This window comes from Oncorhynchus nerka, linkage group LG27, assembly GCF_034236695.1.
Source record: "Oncorhynchus nerka isolate Pitt River linkage group LG27, Oner_Uvic_2.0, whole genome shotgun sequence".
Lineage (NCBI taxonomy): Eukaryota > Metazoa > Chordata > Actinopteri > Salmoniformes > Salmonidae > Oncorhynchus > Oncorhynchus nerka.
In genome coordinates this window covers 104340769-104357405 of record NC_088422.1, presented here as the reverse complement: position 1 = coordinate 104357405, position 16637 = coordinate 104340769, and the positions used below count along the sequence as shown (strand labels likewise).

General features: G+C 50.0%; 1 protein-coding gene across 1 annotated transcript in view; it reads right to left on the bottom strand.

The window, feature by feature from the left end:
* Positions 1-4851: 4851 nt before the first annotated feature.
* LOC135565157 (pleckstrin homology domain-containing family G member 4B-like) overlaps positions 4852-16637 on the bottom strand; it is a 26466-nt gene continuing 14680 nt past the window's right edge. Inside the window, exons 3-6 of the mRNA XM_065011216.1 lie at positions 16621-16637; positions 10184-10282; positions 7042-7190; positions 4852-4969 (exon numbers count right to left, since the gene is read on the bottom strand). The exon at positions 16621-16637 is cut by the window's right edge and continues 100 nt beyond it. Of these exons, the coding sequence (XP_064867288.1) occupies positions 4852-4969; positions 7042-7190; positions 10184-10282; positions 16621-16637 (383 nt within the window). The remainder of the gene's footprint in view (positions 4970-7041; positions 7191-10183; positions 10283-16620) is intronic.

The following is a 16637-nucleotide window of genomic DNA, read 5'->3' as shown; positions in this document are numbered from 1 at the left end:
TGGAGGGGCGGCAGGTAGACTAGTGGTTAGAGTGAAGGGTGGAGGGGCGGCAGGTAGACTAGTGGTTAGAGTGGAGGGGCGGCAGGTAGACTAGTGGTTAGAGTGGAGTGGAGGGGCGGCAGGTAGACTAGTGGTTAGAGTGGAGGGGCGGCAGGTAGACTAGTGGTTAGAGTGGAGGGGCGGCAGGTAGACTAGTGGTTAGAGTGGAGGGACGGCAGGTAGCCTAGTGGTTAGAGTGGAGGGACGGCAGGGTAGACTAGTGGTTAGAGTGGAGGGGGCGGCAGGTAGACTAGTGGTTAGAGTGGAGGGGGCGGCAGGGTAGACTAGTGGTTAGAGTGGAGGGGTGGCAGGTAGACTAGTGGTTAGAGGGAGTGGAGGGGCGGCAGGTAGACTAGTGGTTAGAGTGGAGGGGCGGCAGGTAGACTACTGGTTAGAGTGGAGGGGTGGAGGGGCGGCAGGTAGACTAGTGGTTAGAGTGGAGGGGCGGCAGGTAGACTAGTGGTTAGAGTGGAGGGCGGCAGGTAGACTAGTGGTTAGAGTGGAGGGGCGGCAGGGTAGACTAGTGGTTAGAGTGGAGGGGCGGCAGGTAGACTAGTGGTTAGAGTGGAGGGGCGGCAGGGTAGACTAGTGGTTAGAGTGGAGGGGTGGCAGGTAGACTAGTGGTTAGAATGGAGGGGCGGCAGGGTAGACTAGTGGTTAGAGTGGAGGGGTGGCAGGTAGACTAGTGGTTAGAGTGGAGGGGTGGAGGGGCGGCAGGTAGACTAGTGGTTAGAGTGGAGGGGTGGCAGGTAGACTAGTGGTTAGAATGGAGGGGCGGCAGGGTAGACTAGTGGTTAGAGTGGAGGGGTGGCAGGTAGACTAGTGGTTAGAGTGGAGGGGCGGCAGGGTAGACTAGTGGTTAGAGTGGAGGGGTGGCAGGTAGACTAGTGGTTAGAGTGGAGGGGTGGAGGGGCGGCAGGTAGACTAGTGGTTAGAGTGGATGGACGGCAGGTAGACTAGTGGTTAGAGTGGAGGGGTGGCAGGTAGACTAGTGGTTAGAGTGGAGGGGTGGAGGGACAGCAGGTAGACTAGTGGTTAGAGGGGAGGGGCGGCAGGTAGACTAGTGGTTAGAGTGGAGGGAGGCAGGTAGACTAGTGGTTAGAGTGGAGGGCGGCAGGTAGACTAGCGGTTAGAGTGGAGGGGCGGCAGGTAGACTAGCGGTTAGAGTGGAGGGGCGGCAGGTAGACTAGTGGTTAGAGTGGAGGGACGGCAGGTAGACTAGTGGTTAGAGTGGAGGGGCGGCAGGTAGACTAGTGGTTAGAGTGGAGGGGTGGCAGGTAGACTAGTGGTTAGAGTGGAGGGGCGGCAGGTAGACTAGTGGTTAGAGTGGAGGGGCGGCAGGTAGACTACTGGTTAGAGTGGAGGGGTGGAGGGGCGGCAGGTAGACTAGTGGTTAGAGTGGAGGGGCGGCAGGTAGACTAGTGGTTAGAGTGGAGGGGCGGCAGGTAGACTAGTGGTTAGAGTGGAGGGACGGCAGGTAGCCTAGTGGTTAGAGTGGAGGGTCAGTAACCAGCAGGTAGCCTAGTGGTTAGAGCGTTGGACTAGTAACCAGCAGGTAGCCTAGTGGTTAGAGCGTTGGACTAGTAACCAGCAGGTAGCCTAGTGGTTAGAGTGTTGGGTCAGTAACCAGCAGGTAGCCTAGTGGTTAGAGTGTTGGGTCAGTAACCAGCAGGTAGCCTAGTGGTTAGAGCGTTGGACTAGTAACCAGCAGGTAGCCTAGTGGTTAGAGTGTTGGACTAGTAACCAGCAGGTAGCCTAGTGGTTAGAGTGTTGGACTAGTAACCAGCAGGTAGCCTAGTGGTTAGAGTGGAGGGGCGGCAGGTATACTAGTGGTTAGAGTGGAGGGCGGCAGGTAGACTAGTGGTTAGAGTGGAGGGCGGCAGGTAGACTAGTGGTTAGAGTGCTGGACTAGTAACCAGCAGGTAGACTAGTGGTTAGAGTGGAGGGACTAGTAACCAGCAGGTAGCCTAGTGGTTAGAGTGTTGGACTAGTAACCAGCAGGTAGCCTAGTGGTTAGAGTGTTGGACAGCAGTAACCAGCAGGTAGCCTAGTGGTTAGAGTGGAGGGCCAGTAACCAGCAGGTAGCCTATTGGTTAGAGCGTTGGACTAGTAACCAGCAGGTAGCCTAGTGGTTAGAGTGTTGGGCCAATAACCAGCAGGTAGTCTAGTGGTTAGAGCATTGCGTCAGAGTAACCAGCAGGTAGCCTAGTGGTTAGAGTGTTGGACTAGTAACCAGCAGGTAGTCTAGTGGTTAGAGTGTTGGACTAGTAACCAGCAGGTAGCCTAGTGGTTAGAGTGTTGGACTAGTAACCAGCAGGTAGCCTAGTGGTTAGAGTGTTGGACTAGTAACCAGCAGGTAGCCTAGTGGTTAGAGTGTTGGACTAGTAACCAGCAGGTAGCCTAGTAACCAGCAGGTAGTCTAGTGGTTAGAGTGTTGGACTAGTAACCCGCAGGTAGCCTAGTGGTTAGAGTGTTGGACTAGTAACCAGCAGGTAGACTAGTGGTTAGAGCGTTGGACTAGTAACCAACAGGTAGCCTAGTGGTTAGAGTGTTGGACTAGTAACCAGCAGGTAGTCTAGTGGTTAGAGTGTTGGACTAGTAACCAGCAGGTAGTCTAGGTAAAAATCTGTCATTCTGCCCCTGAACAAGGCAGTTAACCCACTGTTCCCCTGGACGAGGCAGTTAACCCACTGTTCCCTGGACGAGGCAGTTAACCCACTGTTCCCTGAACGAGGCAGTTAACCCACTGTTCCCTGAACAAGGCAGTTAACCCACTGTTCCCTGAACGAGGCAGTTAACCCACTGTTCCCTGAACGAGGCAGTTAACCCACTGTTCCCCTGAACAAGGCGGTTAACCCACTGTTCCCCTGAACGAGGCAGTTAACCCACTGTTCCCTGAACGAGGCAGTTAACCCACTGTTCCCCTGAATGAGGCAGTTAACCCACTGTTCCCTGAACGAGGCAGTTAACCCACTGTTCCCTGAACAAGGCAGTTAACCCACTGTTCCCTGAACGAGGCAGTTAACCCACTGTTCCCCTGAACAAGGCAGTTAACCCACTGTTCCCCTGAACGAGGCAGTTAACCCACTGTTCCCCTGAATGAGGCAGTTAACCCACTGTTCCCCTGAACGAGGCAGTTAACCCACTGTTCCCCTGAACAAGGCAGTTAACCCACTGTTCCCCTGAACGAGGCAGTTAACCCACTGTTCCCCTGAATGAGGCAGTTAACCCACTGTTCCCCTGAACAAGGCAGTTAACCCACTGTTCCCCTGAACAAGGCAGTTAACCCACTGTTCCCCTGAACAAGGCAGTTAACCCACTGTTCCCCTGAACAAGGCAGTTAACCCACTGTTCCCCTGAATGAGGCAGTTAACCCACTGTTCCCTGAACAAGGCAGTTAACCCACTGTTCCCTGAACGAGGCAGTTAACCCACTGTTCCCTGAACAAGGCAGTTAACCCACTGTTCCCCTGAACAAGGCAGTTAACCCACTGTTCCCTGAACAAGGCAGTTAACCCACTGTTCCCTGAACAAGGCAGTTAACCCACTGTTCCCTGAACAAGGCAGTTAACCCACTGTTCCCCAGAACGAGGCAGTTAACCCACTGTTACCCGGTGCACCAAGACGTGGATGTCGATTAAGGCAGCCCCCACCTCTCTGATTCAGAGGGGTTTGGGTTAAATTCGGGAAGAGCCATTTCAGTTGAATGGATTCTAGATACCCCCCTTTCCTTTCTGAACACACCATGTCTGCCCCCTGCTGACAGAGACAGGACACACAACACACTACAAAAACTATCAAATCAAACCAACTATCATAGTGGTTCAGCAGTCGTCCCAGTTAGACTGAATTGGTGTAGAATGACTTGACTGTCATGTTGCCGCAGCAACGGTGGAACCAGTGTGGTGCTGCCCTAGCAACAGGCTGGCCGGCAGGGGTTCTGTTGTCATGCTAATGTCTGGCGGCATGCCGACTGGACCAGGCTGTCAATCACTATGGCTTTGTCCAGGAAGAGGGAAGGACGGGGTTAGGAAGGCATCTTCCTGAACTGTCACATCTCAGACAGACAGAGGGTGGGGTTTGGTTTGGTCTGATCTGATAGGCTGAGCCAGGCTGTCAATCACTATCGCTTTGTCCAGGAAGAGGGAAGGACGGGGTTAGGAAGGCATCTTCCTGAACTGTCACAACTCAGACAGACAGTGGGGTTTGGTTTGGCTGTGGGATCTGATAGGCTGGGCCAGGCTGTCAATCACTATCGCTTTGTCGGGGATCAACGGTTCAGAATGAGTCTGGATCTCTGTGTGTCTCCTCAGTAGGGGATCAACGGTTCAGAATGAGTCTGGATCTCTGTGTGTCTCCTCAGTAGGGGGATCAACGGTTCAGAATGAGTCTGGATCTCTGTGTGTCTCCTCAGTAGGGGATCAACGGTTCAGAATGAGTCTGGATCTCTGTGTGTCTCCTCAGTAAGGGATCAACGGTTCAGAATGAGTCTGGATCTCTGTGTGTCTCCTCAGTAGGGGATCAACGGTTCAGAATGAGTCTGGATCTCTGTGTGTCTCCTCAGTAGGGGATCAACGGTTCAGAATGAGTCTGGATCTCTGTGTGTCTCCTCAGTAGGGGATCAACGGTTCAGAATGAGTCTGGATCTCTGTGTGTCTCCTCAGTAGGGGATCAACCGTTCAGCAGAATGAGTCTGGATCTCTGTGTGTCTCCTCAGTAGGGGGTCAACGGTTCAGAATGAGTCTGGATCTCTGTGTGTCTCCTCAGTAGGGGGTCAACGGTTCAGAATGAGTCTGGATCTCTGTGTGTCTCCTCAGTAGGGGATCAACGGTTCAGAATGAGTCTGGATCTCTGTGTGTCTCCTCAGTAGGGGATCAACGGTACCGAATGAGTCTGGATCTCTGTGTGTCTCCTCAGCTACGACCTGGGGCCTTATAGGACAGAGAGAAGCTTCATATGGAGATCACTGAGAGTCGTAGAGATGACCTTGACTACAATGCAGAACAAGTCTCTCTGTTGTCACTTCTCCTTCAGCTGACCAGAACCAGAACAGGTCTCTCTGTTGTCACTTCTCCTTCAGCTGACCAGAACCAGAACAAGTCTCTCAGTCTCTCTGTTGTCACTTCTCCTTCAGCTGACCAGAACCAGAACAGGTCTCTCTGTTGTCACTTCTCCTTCAGCTGACCAGAACCAGAACAGGTCTCTCTGTTGTCACTTCTCCTTCAGCTGACCAGAACCAGAACAGGTCTCTCTGTTGTCACTGCTCCTTCAGCTGACCAGAACCAGAACAGGTCTCTCTGTTGTCACTGCTCCTTCAGCTGACCAGAACCAGAACAGGTCTCTCTGTTGTCACTTCTCCTTCAGCTGACCAGAACCAGAACAGGTCTCTCTGTTGTCACTTCTCCTTCAGCTGACCAGAACCAGAACAGGTCTCTCTGTTGTCATGTCTCCAATCCTCCTTCATGTCGTTCTCTCTGATCTCCTCATAAAGCCCTGACTTCCTCCAACACAGGAGCCTCTTCTCTCCTCTGACACAGGTCCTTTAAGACTGACCCCAAAGACACAACACACAGACAAATCATTTCTCTGACTCGGCCAACCCCACCAGCACAGCAAATATACACATATCAAAACCATTTATCTGCAAAGCCCCAGAAGTTAGGAACTAGAGGGAAACATTCCACCCCCCCCATTTTTGAGTGAGTTGGAAATGCCCTCTAGTCAGGAGCAGGTAGGGAGAGTACATTCCTGAGCAATGGGAGGGGTGTGGCGGGCAGAGCCTGGGGTGACAGAGAGGGATCAGGAGAGGGGTTAGTCACAGGAAAGAAGTAGACTGAATCACATCATGACATAACAGCAGGGGGAAGCCCTGCTAGCTGGTGACAACAGACACAGGCTGGGTCCCTAATGACTCCCTATAGGTGTAGACATAACAGGAGACATTAAGACAACAGGAGACATTAAGACAACATAACAATATTCACTAGAGCTCTAATAATAAATAAAGACCATATACCAATGAATTGACGAGGGTACTAGACAGGGATGCAGCTTGAGCCCCACCCTCTTCAACATATATATACCAATGAATTGACGAGGGTACTAGACAGGGATGCAGCTTGAGCCCCACCCTCTTCAACATATATATACCAATGAATTGACGAGGGTACTAGACATGGATGCAGCTTGAGCCCCACCCTCTTCAACATATATATACCAATGAATTGACGAGGGCACTAGACAGGGATGCAGCTTGAGCCCCACCCTCTTCAACATATATATACCAATGAATTGACGAGGGTACTAGACAGGGATGCAGCTTGAGCCCCACCCTCTTCAACATATATATACCAATGAATTGACGAGGGTACTAGAACATTCCTCAACAGTTCTCTGTCCCAGTGAACAACCCCTGGATCCAGATGGAGATGTATTGGACCACTTATACTGACAAACAAACGAGGAGAGAGAGGGGAAATGAGGAGGGGAGAGAGAGGGGAAATGGAGGAGAGGAGAGATGAGAAATGGAGGAGAGGAGAGAGGAGAAATGGAGGAGAGGGAGGTTGGACTAAGGGAGAATATAGAGGAGAGAAGAGAGGGGAAATGGAGGAGAGGAGAGGAGAAGAGAAGAGAGGAGAGGAGAGGAGGTTGGACTGAGGGGATGAGGGAGAACATAGAGGAGAGGGCGTTGGTTGGAGAATGGTGCTGGGCTGCATTCATGTGTCAAGTTGCTGTGGATACAAGTGTATCTATAAAGGTGCAATGTGCAGAAATCACTCCGTCATTTCCTGGTTGATAAAATTCTAATAGTTCAGTTCATGTGACAAAACAAACCAGTCCAGTGTAGAGAGTCATTGTACCATCTACCATATAGAGCACATAGAACAGATATAGCACGTCTTAAGACTTTCAATGAGAATGACAGATCTATAACTCATATTGCTATGTGAATCTAGTCGCCCAGAAAGGTTCCATATCGCAGCGCTAACAACTGAACCATTACCTGTAGTCGTCTCTGAGGCTGACACTGGTTTCCTCTTTACGGAGGCGGGACAGGATGGCTCCGCCCTCCAGCTGTAATCTAGCCAATCGGCTGTCCTCCAGGACGGTGCACATCACACCCCTGTACCTGGCAAGTAACACCTGGGCCTCCTGGGGGGGAGAGTTAGTGTTTTATACACGTGTTGGACCACAAGTCAATTAATATGTTTTCTAAAGACATTTACATTTTTTTTTACATTTAAGTCATTTAGCAGACTTCCACATACACCAAACACCCTTCCTAAACATCTCCTGTCCTGTAATTCAACTCTACCAGACCACTCCACTTCCTGTCCTGTAATTCAACTCTACCTGACCACTCCACTTCCTGTCCTGTAATTCAACTCTACCTGATCACTCCATTTCCTGTCCTGTAATTCAACTCTACCTGACCACTCCACTTCCTGTCCTGTAATTCAACTCTACCAGACCACTCCACTTCCTGTCCTGTCATTCAACTCTACCAGACCACTCCACTTCCTGTCCTGTAATTCAACTCTACCAGACCACTCCATTTCCTGTCCTGAAATTCAACTCTACCAGACCACTCCATTTCCTGTCCTGTCATTCAACTCTACCAGACCACTCCATTTCCTGTCCTGTCATTCAACTCTACCAGACCACTCCATTTCCTGTCCTGTAATTCAACTCTACCAGACCACTCCATATCCTGTCCTCTAATTCAACTCTACCTGACCACTCCATTTCCTGTCCTGTAATTCAACTCTACCAGACCACTCCATTTCCTGTCCTGTAATTCAACTCTACCAGACCAATCCATTTCCTGTCCTGTAATTCAACTCTACCAGACCACTCCATATCCTGTCCTCTAATTCAACTCTACCTGACCACTCCATTTCCTGTCCTGTAATTCAACTCTACCAGACCACTCCATTTCCTGTCCTGTAATTCAACTCTACCAGACCAATCCATTTCCTGTCCTGTCATTCAACTCTACCAGACCACTCCATTTCCTGTCCTGTAATTCAACTCTACCAGACCACTCCATTTCCTGTCCTGTAATTCAACTCTACCAGACCAATCCATTTCCTGTCCTGTAATTCAACTCTACCAGACCACTCCATTTCCTGTCCTGTAATTCAACTCTACCAGACCAATCCATTTCCTGTCCTGTAATTCAACTCTACCAGACCACTCCATATCCTGTCCTCTAATTCAACTCTACCTGACCACTCCATTTCCTGTCCTGTAATTCAACTCTACCAGACCACTCCATTTCCTGTCCTGTAATTCAACTCTACCAGACCAATCCATTTCCTGTCCTGTAATTCAACTCTACCAGACCACTCCACTTCCTGTCCTGTAATTCAACTCTACCAGACCAATCCATTTCCTGTCCTGTAATTCAATTCTACCAGACCACTCCACTTCCTGTCCTGTAATTCAACTTTACCTGACCAATCCACTTCCTGTCCTGAAATTCAACTCTACCAGACCACTCCATTTCCTGTCCTGTCATTCAACTCTACCAGACCACTCCACTTCCTGTCCTGTAATTCAACTCTACCAGACCACTCCATTTCCTGTCCTGTAATTCAACTCTACCAGTCTCCTACAGCCTCAATACAACACACGTCATATCCCTCCTAGACATGTCTTCTACAGCCTCAACACAACACACGTCATATCCCTCCTAGACATGTCTCCTACAGCCTCAACACACGTCATATCCCTCCTAGACATGTCTCCTACAGCCTCAACACAACACAGGACAGTAGACTGACTACAGACTATATTAACATGGTAGTTACCTCAGCAGTAGCTGGCAGGACAGTAGACTGACTACAGACTATATTAACATGGTAGTTACCTCAGCAGTAGCTGGCAGGACAGTAGACTGACTACAGACTATATTAACATGGTAGTTACCTCAGCAGTAGCTGGCAGGACAGCAGACTACAGACTATATTAACACGGTAGTTACCTCAGCGGTAGCTGGCAGGACAGCAGACTACAGACTATACTAACATGGTAGTTACCTCAGCAGTAGCTGGCAGGACAGTAGACTAACTACAGACTATATTAGCATGGTAGTTACCTCAGCGGTAGCTGGCAGGACAGCAGACTACAGACTATACTAACATGGTAGTTACGTCAGCGGTAGCTGGCAGGACAGTAGACTACAGACTATATTAACATAGTAGTTACCTCAGCGGTAGCTGGCAGGACAGTAGACTAACATGGTAGTTACCTCAGCAGTAGCTGGCAGGACAGTAGACTAACTACAGACTATATTAACATGGTAGTTACCTCAGCGGTAGCTGGCAGGACAGTAGACTAACTACAGACTATATTAACATGGTAGTTACCTCAGCGGTAGCTGGCAGGACAGTGGACTAACTACAGACTATATTAACATGGTAGTTACCTCAGCAGTAGCTGGCAGGACAGTAGACTAACTACAGACTATATTAACATGGTAGTTACCTCAGCGGTAGCTGGCAGGACAGCAGACTACAGACTATATTAACACGGTAGTTACCTCAGCGGTAGCTGGCAGGACAGCAGACTACAGACTATACTAACATGGTAGTTACCTCAGCAGTAGCTGGCAGGACAGTAGACTAACTACAGACTATATTAGCATGGTAGTTACCTCAGCGGTAGCTGGCAGGACAGCAGACTACAGACTATACTAACATGGTAGTTACCTCAGCGGTAGCTGGCAGGACAGTAGACTACAGACTATATTAACATAGTAGTTACCTCAGCGGTAGCTGGCAGGACAGTAGACTAACATGGTAGTTACCTCAGCAGTAGCTGGCAGGACAGTAGACTAACTACAGACTATATTAACATGGTAGTTACCTCAGCGGTAGCTGGCAGGACAGTAGACTAACTACAGACTATATTAACATGGTAGTTACTTCAGCGGTAGCTGGCAGGACAGTGGACTAACTACAGACTATATTAACATGGTAGTTACCTCAGCAGTAGCTGGCAGGACAGTAGACTAACTACAGACTATATTAACATGGTAGTTACCTCAGCAGTAGCTGGCAGGACAGTAGACTACAGACTATATTAACATGGTAGTTACCTCAGCGGTAGCTGGCAGGACAGTAGACTAACATGGTAGTTACCTCAGCAGTAGCTGGCAGGACAGTAGACTCCAGACCTGTGATGGTACTCTGCAGGAGGTTGACAGCGTCCTCACAGTGACTGGTTAGCTGTTCCACTCTCTGAAACACCACCGTCAGAACAGAGACACACTGTTCAACCACATGAAAGACAACTATACAAAGACCCGAGAGACAGACAGACAGATAACTAAGCACAGACAACTTTAGTCATCTCCGGTAAGACACTCACAGCAGCACGTGGTTGCCATGGCGCCGTAAAGCAGCCTAAACAGAGAGTTCTGGAAAGTTGGACATATTTTTATTTAAAACGTTTTTGTTTGTTGTTGGTTTAGTGTTGATTGATTTTGTTTTTGATAAGTCATTGATTTGAGTGGATATATCCGGTTGTTTTGACAGGAGTTGCAGGTTGACTGGTCCGGTTTGGCTAGCTAGCTACCTGGCTAACGTTTGATGTATCTCAGCACTGACGGCAGGTTGACTAGTCCGGTTTGGCTAGCTAGCTACCTGGCTAACGTTTGATGTATCTCAACACTGAAGGCAGGTTGACTTGTCCGGTTTGGCTAGCTAGCTACCTGGCTAACGTTTGATGTATCTCAGCACTGAAGGCAGGTTGACTTGTCTGGTTTGGCTAGCTACCTGGCTAACGTTTGATGTATCTCAGCACTGACGGCAGGTTGACTTGTCTGGTTTGGCTAGCTACCTGGCTAACGTTTGATGTATCTCAGCACTGACGGCAGGTTGACTGGTCCGGTTTGGCTAGCTAGCTACCTGGCTAACGTTTGATGTATCTCAGCACTGAAGGCAGGTTGACTGGTCCGGTTTGGCTAGCTAGCTACCTGGCTAACGTTTGATGTATCTCAACACTGACGGCAGGTTGACTTGTCTGGTTTGGCTAGCTAGCTACCTGGCTAACGTTTGATGTATCTCAGCACTGAAGGCAGGTTGACTTGTCGGGTTTGGCTAGCTAGCTACCTGGCTAACGTTTGATGTATCTCAGCACTGACGGCAGGTTGACTTGTCTGGTTTGGCTAGCTAGCTACCTGGCTAACGTTTGATGTATCTCAGCACAGACGGCAGGTTGACTTGTCTGGTTTGGCTAGCTAGCTACCTGGCTAACGTTTGATGTATGTCAGCACCGGCTGCTTGTTGATCAATGAGACCTGACTGCATTGTGTAAATGTCAGAGAGCTCGTAGTGAGGGTGACTACTGTTCTGGACTGATGTGTGGTGGGTTGTTGGCGCTGAAGGGCAGCACCAGAGGGAGCACCCATGTGGGTGATACACATTAGATGTGGAGGTATGAAGTCCAGGCTACAGAGAGGATGAGCTGGCTTCACCATCACCTGGTCTCACCATCACCTGGCTTCACAGGCTACAGAAAGGATGAGCTGAGGAAGATAGCAGGGACAGCAAGCCAACTTCTTCACCATCACCTAGCATCACCATCACCTGGTCTCACCATCACCTAGCTTCACCATCACCTGGCTTCACCATCACCTGGTCTCACCATCACCTAGCTTCACCATCACCTGGTCTCACCATCACCTAGCATCACCATCACCTGGCTTCACCATCACCATCACCTGGCTTCACCATCACCTGGCTTCACCATCACCTAGCTTCGCAATCACCTAGGTTCACAATCACCTAACTTCATCATCACCTAGCTTCACCATCCCCTAGCTTCACCATCACCTAGCTTCACCATCACCTAGCATCACCATCACCTAGCTTCACCATCACCTAGCATCACCATCACCTAGCTTCACCATCACCATCACCTTGCTTCACCATCACCTGGCTTCACCATCACCTAGCTTCGCCATCACCTAGCTTCACAATCACCTAGCTTCACAATCACCTAGCTTCATCATCACCTAGCTTCACCATCACCTGGCTTCACCATCATCTAGCTTCACCATCACCTAGCTTCACCATCACCATCACCTGGCTTCACCATCACCTGGCTTTGCCATCACCTAGCTTCGCCATCACCTAGCTTCACAATCACCTGGCTTCACAATCACCTGGCTTCACCATCACCTGGCTTCACCATCACCTGGCTTCACCATCACCTAGCATCACCATCACCTAGCATCACCATCACCTAGCTTCACCATCACCATCACCTGGCTTCACCATTACCTAGCTTCGCCATCACCTAGCTTCACAATGACCTAGTTTCACCATCACCTAGCTTCACCATCACCTAGCTTCACCATCACCTAGCATCACCATCACCTAGCTTCACCATCACCTAGCTTCCCCATCACCATCACCTAGCTTCACCATCACCTAGCTTCACCATCACCATCACCTAGCTTCACAATCACAAGGCTTCACCATCACCTAGCTTCACCATCACCATTACCTAGCTTCACAATCACCAGGCTTCACCATCACCTAGCTTCACCATCACCTGGTCTCACCATCACCTGGCTTCACCATCACCTGGCTTCACCATCACCTAGCTTCACCATCACCTAGCTTCACCATCACCTACCATCACCATCACCTGGCTTCACCATCACCTAGCATCACCATCACCTGGCTTCACCATCACCTAGCATCACCATCACCTAGCTTCACCATCACCATCACCTGGCTTCACCATCACCTGGCTTCACCATCACCAGGCTTCACCATCACCTAGCTTCACCATCACCTAGCATCACCATCACCTAGCTTCACCATCACCATCACCTTGCTTCACCATCACCTGGCTTCACCATCACCTAGCTTCACAATCACCTAGCTTCACAATCACCTAGCTTCATCATCACCTAGCTTCACCATCACCTGGCTTCACCATCATCTAGCTTCACCATCACCTAGCTTCACCATCACCATCACCTGGCTTCACCATCACCTGGCTTTGCCATCACCTAGCTTCGCCATCACCTAGCTTCACAATCACCTGGCTTCACAATCACCTGGCTTCACCATCACCTGGCTTCACCATCACCTAGCATCACCATCACCTAGCATCACCATCACCTAGCTTCACCATCACCATCACCTGGCTTCACCATTACCTAGCTTCGCCATCACCTAGCTTCACAATGACCTAGTTTCACCATCACCTAGCTTCACCATCACCTAGCTTCACCATCACCTAGCATCACCATCACCTAGCTTCACCATCACCTAGCTTCCCCATCACCATCACCTAGCTTCACCATCACCTAGCTTCACCATCACCATCACCTAGCTTCACAATCACAAGGCTTCACCATCACCTAGCTTCACCATCACCATTACCTAGCTTCACAATCACCAGGCTTCACCATCACCTAGCTTCACCATCACCTGGTCTCACCATCACCTGGCTTCACCATCACCTGGCTTCACCATCACCTAGCTTCACCATCACCTAGCTTCACCATCACCTACCATCACCATCACCTGGCTTCACCATCACCTAGCATCACCATCACCTGGCTTCACCATCACCTAGCATCACCATCACCTAGCTTCACCATCACCATCACCTGGCTTCACCATCACCTGGCTTCACCATCACCAGGCTTCACCATCACCTAGCTTCACCATCACCTAGCATCACCATCACCTAGCTTCACCATCACCATCACCTTGCTTCACCATCACCTGGCTTCACCATCACCTAGCTTCACAATCACCTAGCTTCACAATCACCTAGCTTCATCATCACCTAGCTTCACCATCACCTGGCTTCACCATCATCTAGCTTCACCATCACCTAGCTTCACCATCACCATCACCTGGCTTCACCATCACCTGGCTTTGCCATCACCTAGCTTCGCCATCACCTAGCTTCACAATCACCTGGCTTCACAATCACCTGGCTTCACCATCACCTGGCTTCACCATCACCTGGCTTCACCATCACCTAGCATCACCATCACCTAGCTTCACCATCACCATCACCTGGCTTCACCATTACCTAGCTTCGCCATCACCTAGCTTCACAATGACCTAGTTTCACCATCACCTAGCTTCACCATCACCTAGCTTCACCATCACCTAGCATCACCATCACCTAGCTTCACCATCACCTAGCTTCCCATCACCATCACCTAGCTTCACCATCACCTAGCTTCACCATCACCATCACCTAGCTTCACAATCACAAGGCTTCACCATCACCTAGCTTCACCATCACCATTACCTAGCTTCACAATCACCAGGCTTCACCATCACCTAGCTTCACCATCACCTGGTCTCACCATCACCTGGCTTCACCATCACCTGGCTTCACCATCACCTAGCTTCACCATCACCTAGCTTCACCATCACCTAGCATCACCATCACCTAGCATCACCATCACCATCACCTGGCTTCACCATCACCTGGCTTCACCATCACCTAGCATCACCATCACCTGGCTTCACCATCACCTAGCATCACCATCACCTAGCTTCACCATCACCATCACCTGGCTTCACCATCACCTGGCTTCACCATCACCTGGCTTCACCATCACCAGGCTTCACCATCACCTAGCTTCACCATCACCTAGCATCACCATCACCTAGCTTCACCATCACCTTGCTTCACCATCACCTGGCTTCACCATCACCTGGCTTCACCATCACCTAGCTTCGCCATCACCTAGCTTCACAATCACCTAGCTTCATCATCACCTAGCTTCACCATCACCTGGCTTCACCATCACCTGGCTTTGCCATCACCTAGCTTCGCCATCACCTAGCTTCACAATCACCTGGCTTCACAATCACCTGGCTTCACAATCACCTGGCTTCACCATCACCTGGCTTCACCATCACCTGGCTTCGCCATCACCTAGCATCACCATCACCTAGCTTCACCATCACCATCACCTGGCTTCACCATTACCTAGCTTCGCCATCACCTAGCTTCACAATGACCTAGTTTCACCATCACCTAGCTTCACCATCACCTAGCTTCACCATCACCTAGCATCACCATCACCTAGCTTCACCATCACCTAGCTTCCCCATCACCATCACCTAGCTTCACCATCACCTAGCTTCACCATCACCATCACCTAGCTTCACAATCACAAGGCTTCACCATCACCTAGCTTCACCATCACCTGGTCTCACCATCACCTGGCTTCACCATCACCTGGCTTCACCATCACCTAGCTTCACCATCACCTAGCTTCACCATCACCTAGCATCACCATCACCATCACCTGGCTTCACCATCACCTGGCTTCACCATCACATAGCTTCACCATCACCAGGCTTCACCATCACCTAGCTTCACCATCACCTAGCATCACCATCACCATCACCTGGCTTCACCATCACCTGGCTTCACCATCACATAGCTTCACCATCACCAGGCTTCACCATCACCTAGCTTCACCATCACCTGGCTTCACCATCACCTAGCCTCACCATCACCTAGCATCATCATCACCTAGCTTCACCATCACCTAGCATCACCATCACCAGGCTTCACCATCACCTAGCTTCACCATCACCTGGCTTCACCATCACCTAGCCTCACCATCACCTAGCATCATCATCACCTAGCTTCACCATCACCTAGCATCACCATCACCTGGCTTCACCATCACCTAGCTTCACCATCACCTAGCATCACCTAGCTTCACCATCACCTGGCTTCCCCATCACCTGGCTTCCCCATCACCTAGCTTCATCATCACAAGGCCTCACCATCACCTAGCATCACTATCACCTGGCTTCCCCATCACCTAGCATCACTATCACCAGGCTTCCCCATCACCTAGCATCACTATCACCAGGCTTCCCCATCACCTAGCTTCATCATCACCAGGCTTCCCCATCACCTAGCATCACTATCACCTGGCTTCCCCATCACCTAGCATCACTATCACCAGGCTTCCCCATCACCTAGCATCATCATCACCAGGCCTCACCATCACCTAGCATCACTATCACCAGGCTTCCCCGTCACCTGGCTTCCCCATCACCTGGCTTCCCCATCACCAAACCATCATGTACAGGGTGTAGGATCCTCAGCCGATGACTGAGTCCTGCTCTGTTTCATTATGTGTTGTCTGAGTCACCACTATGACCAGTAGGTGTACGGTCCATCCTAGGACCACCATGTTGATGTTGGTTCATGTTCTGACCATTTATTTAACAGGACAACAATGGAAATACATTGTTTGATTTGAAATCATTATCCACATGTGGGGTTGTATTGTGCTTTAAATTGAAATGAGCAGTAAGAGCTCAAGATATAACAGGTAAAACTACAAAATACAGAGAGAAGACTACAAGGTCCAGGAGTCTGTGGTGCTGTGTGTCTGTCTGTACCATTCTGAAGCAGACCCAGGTGCTGTGTGAGAGGAGAAACTACAAACAGAGAACTACAAGGTCCAGAAGGCTATCTCACCGTTCTGAAGCAGACAATGGAGCTGTGTGAGGAGAAACTACAAACGCAGAGAACTACAAGGTCCAGAAGGCTATCTCACCGTTCTGAAGCAGACCC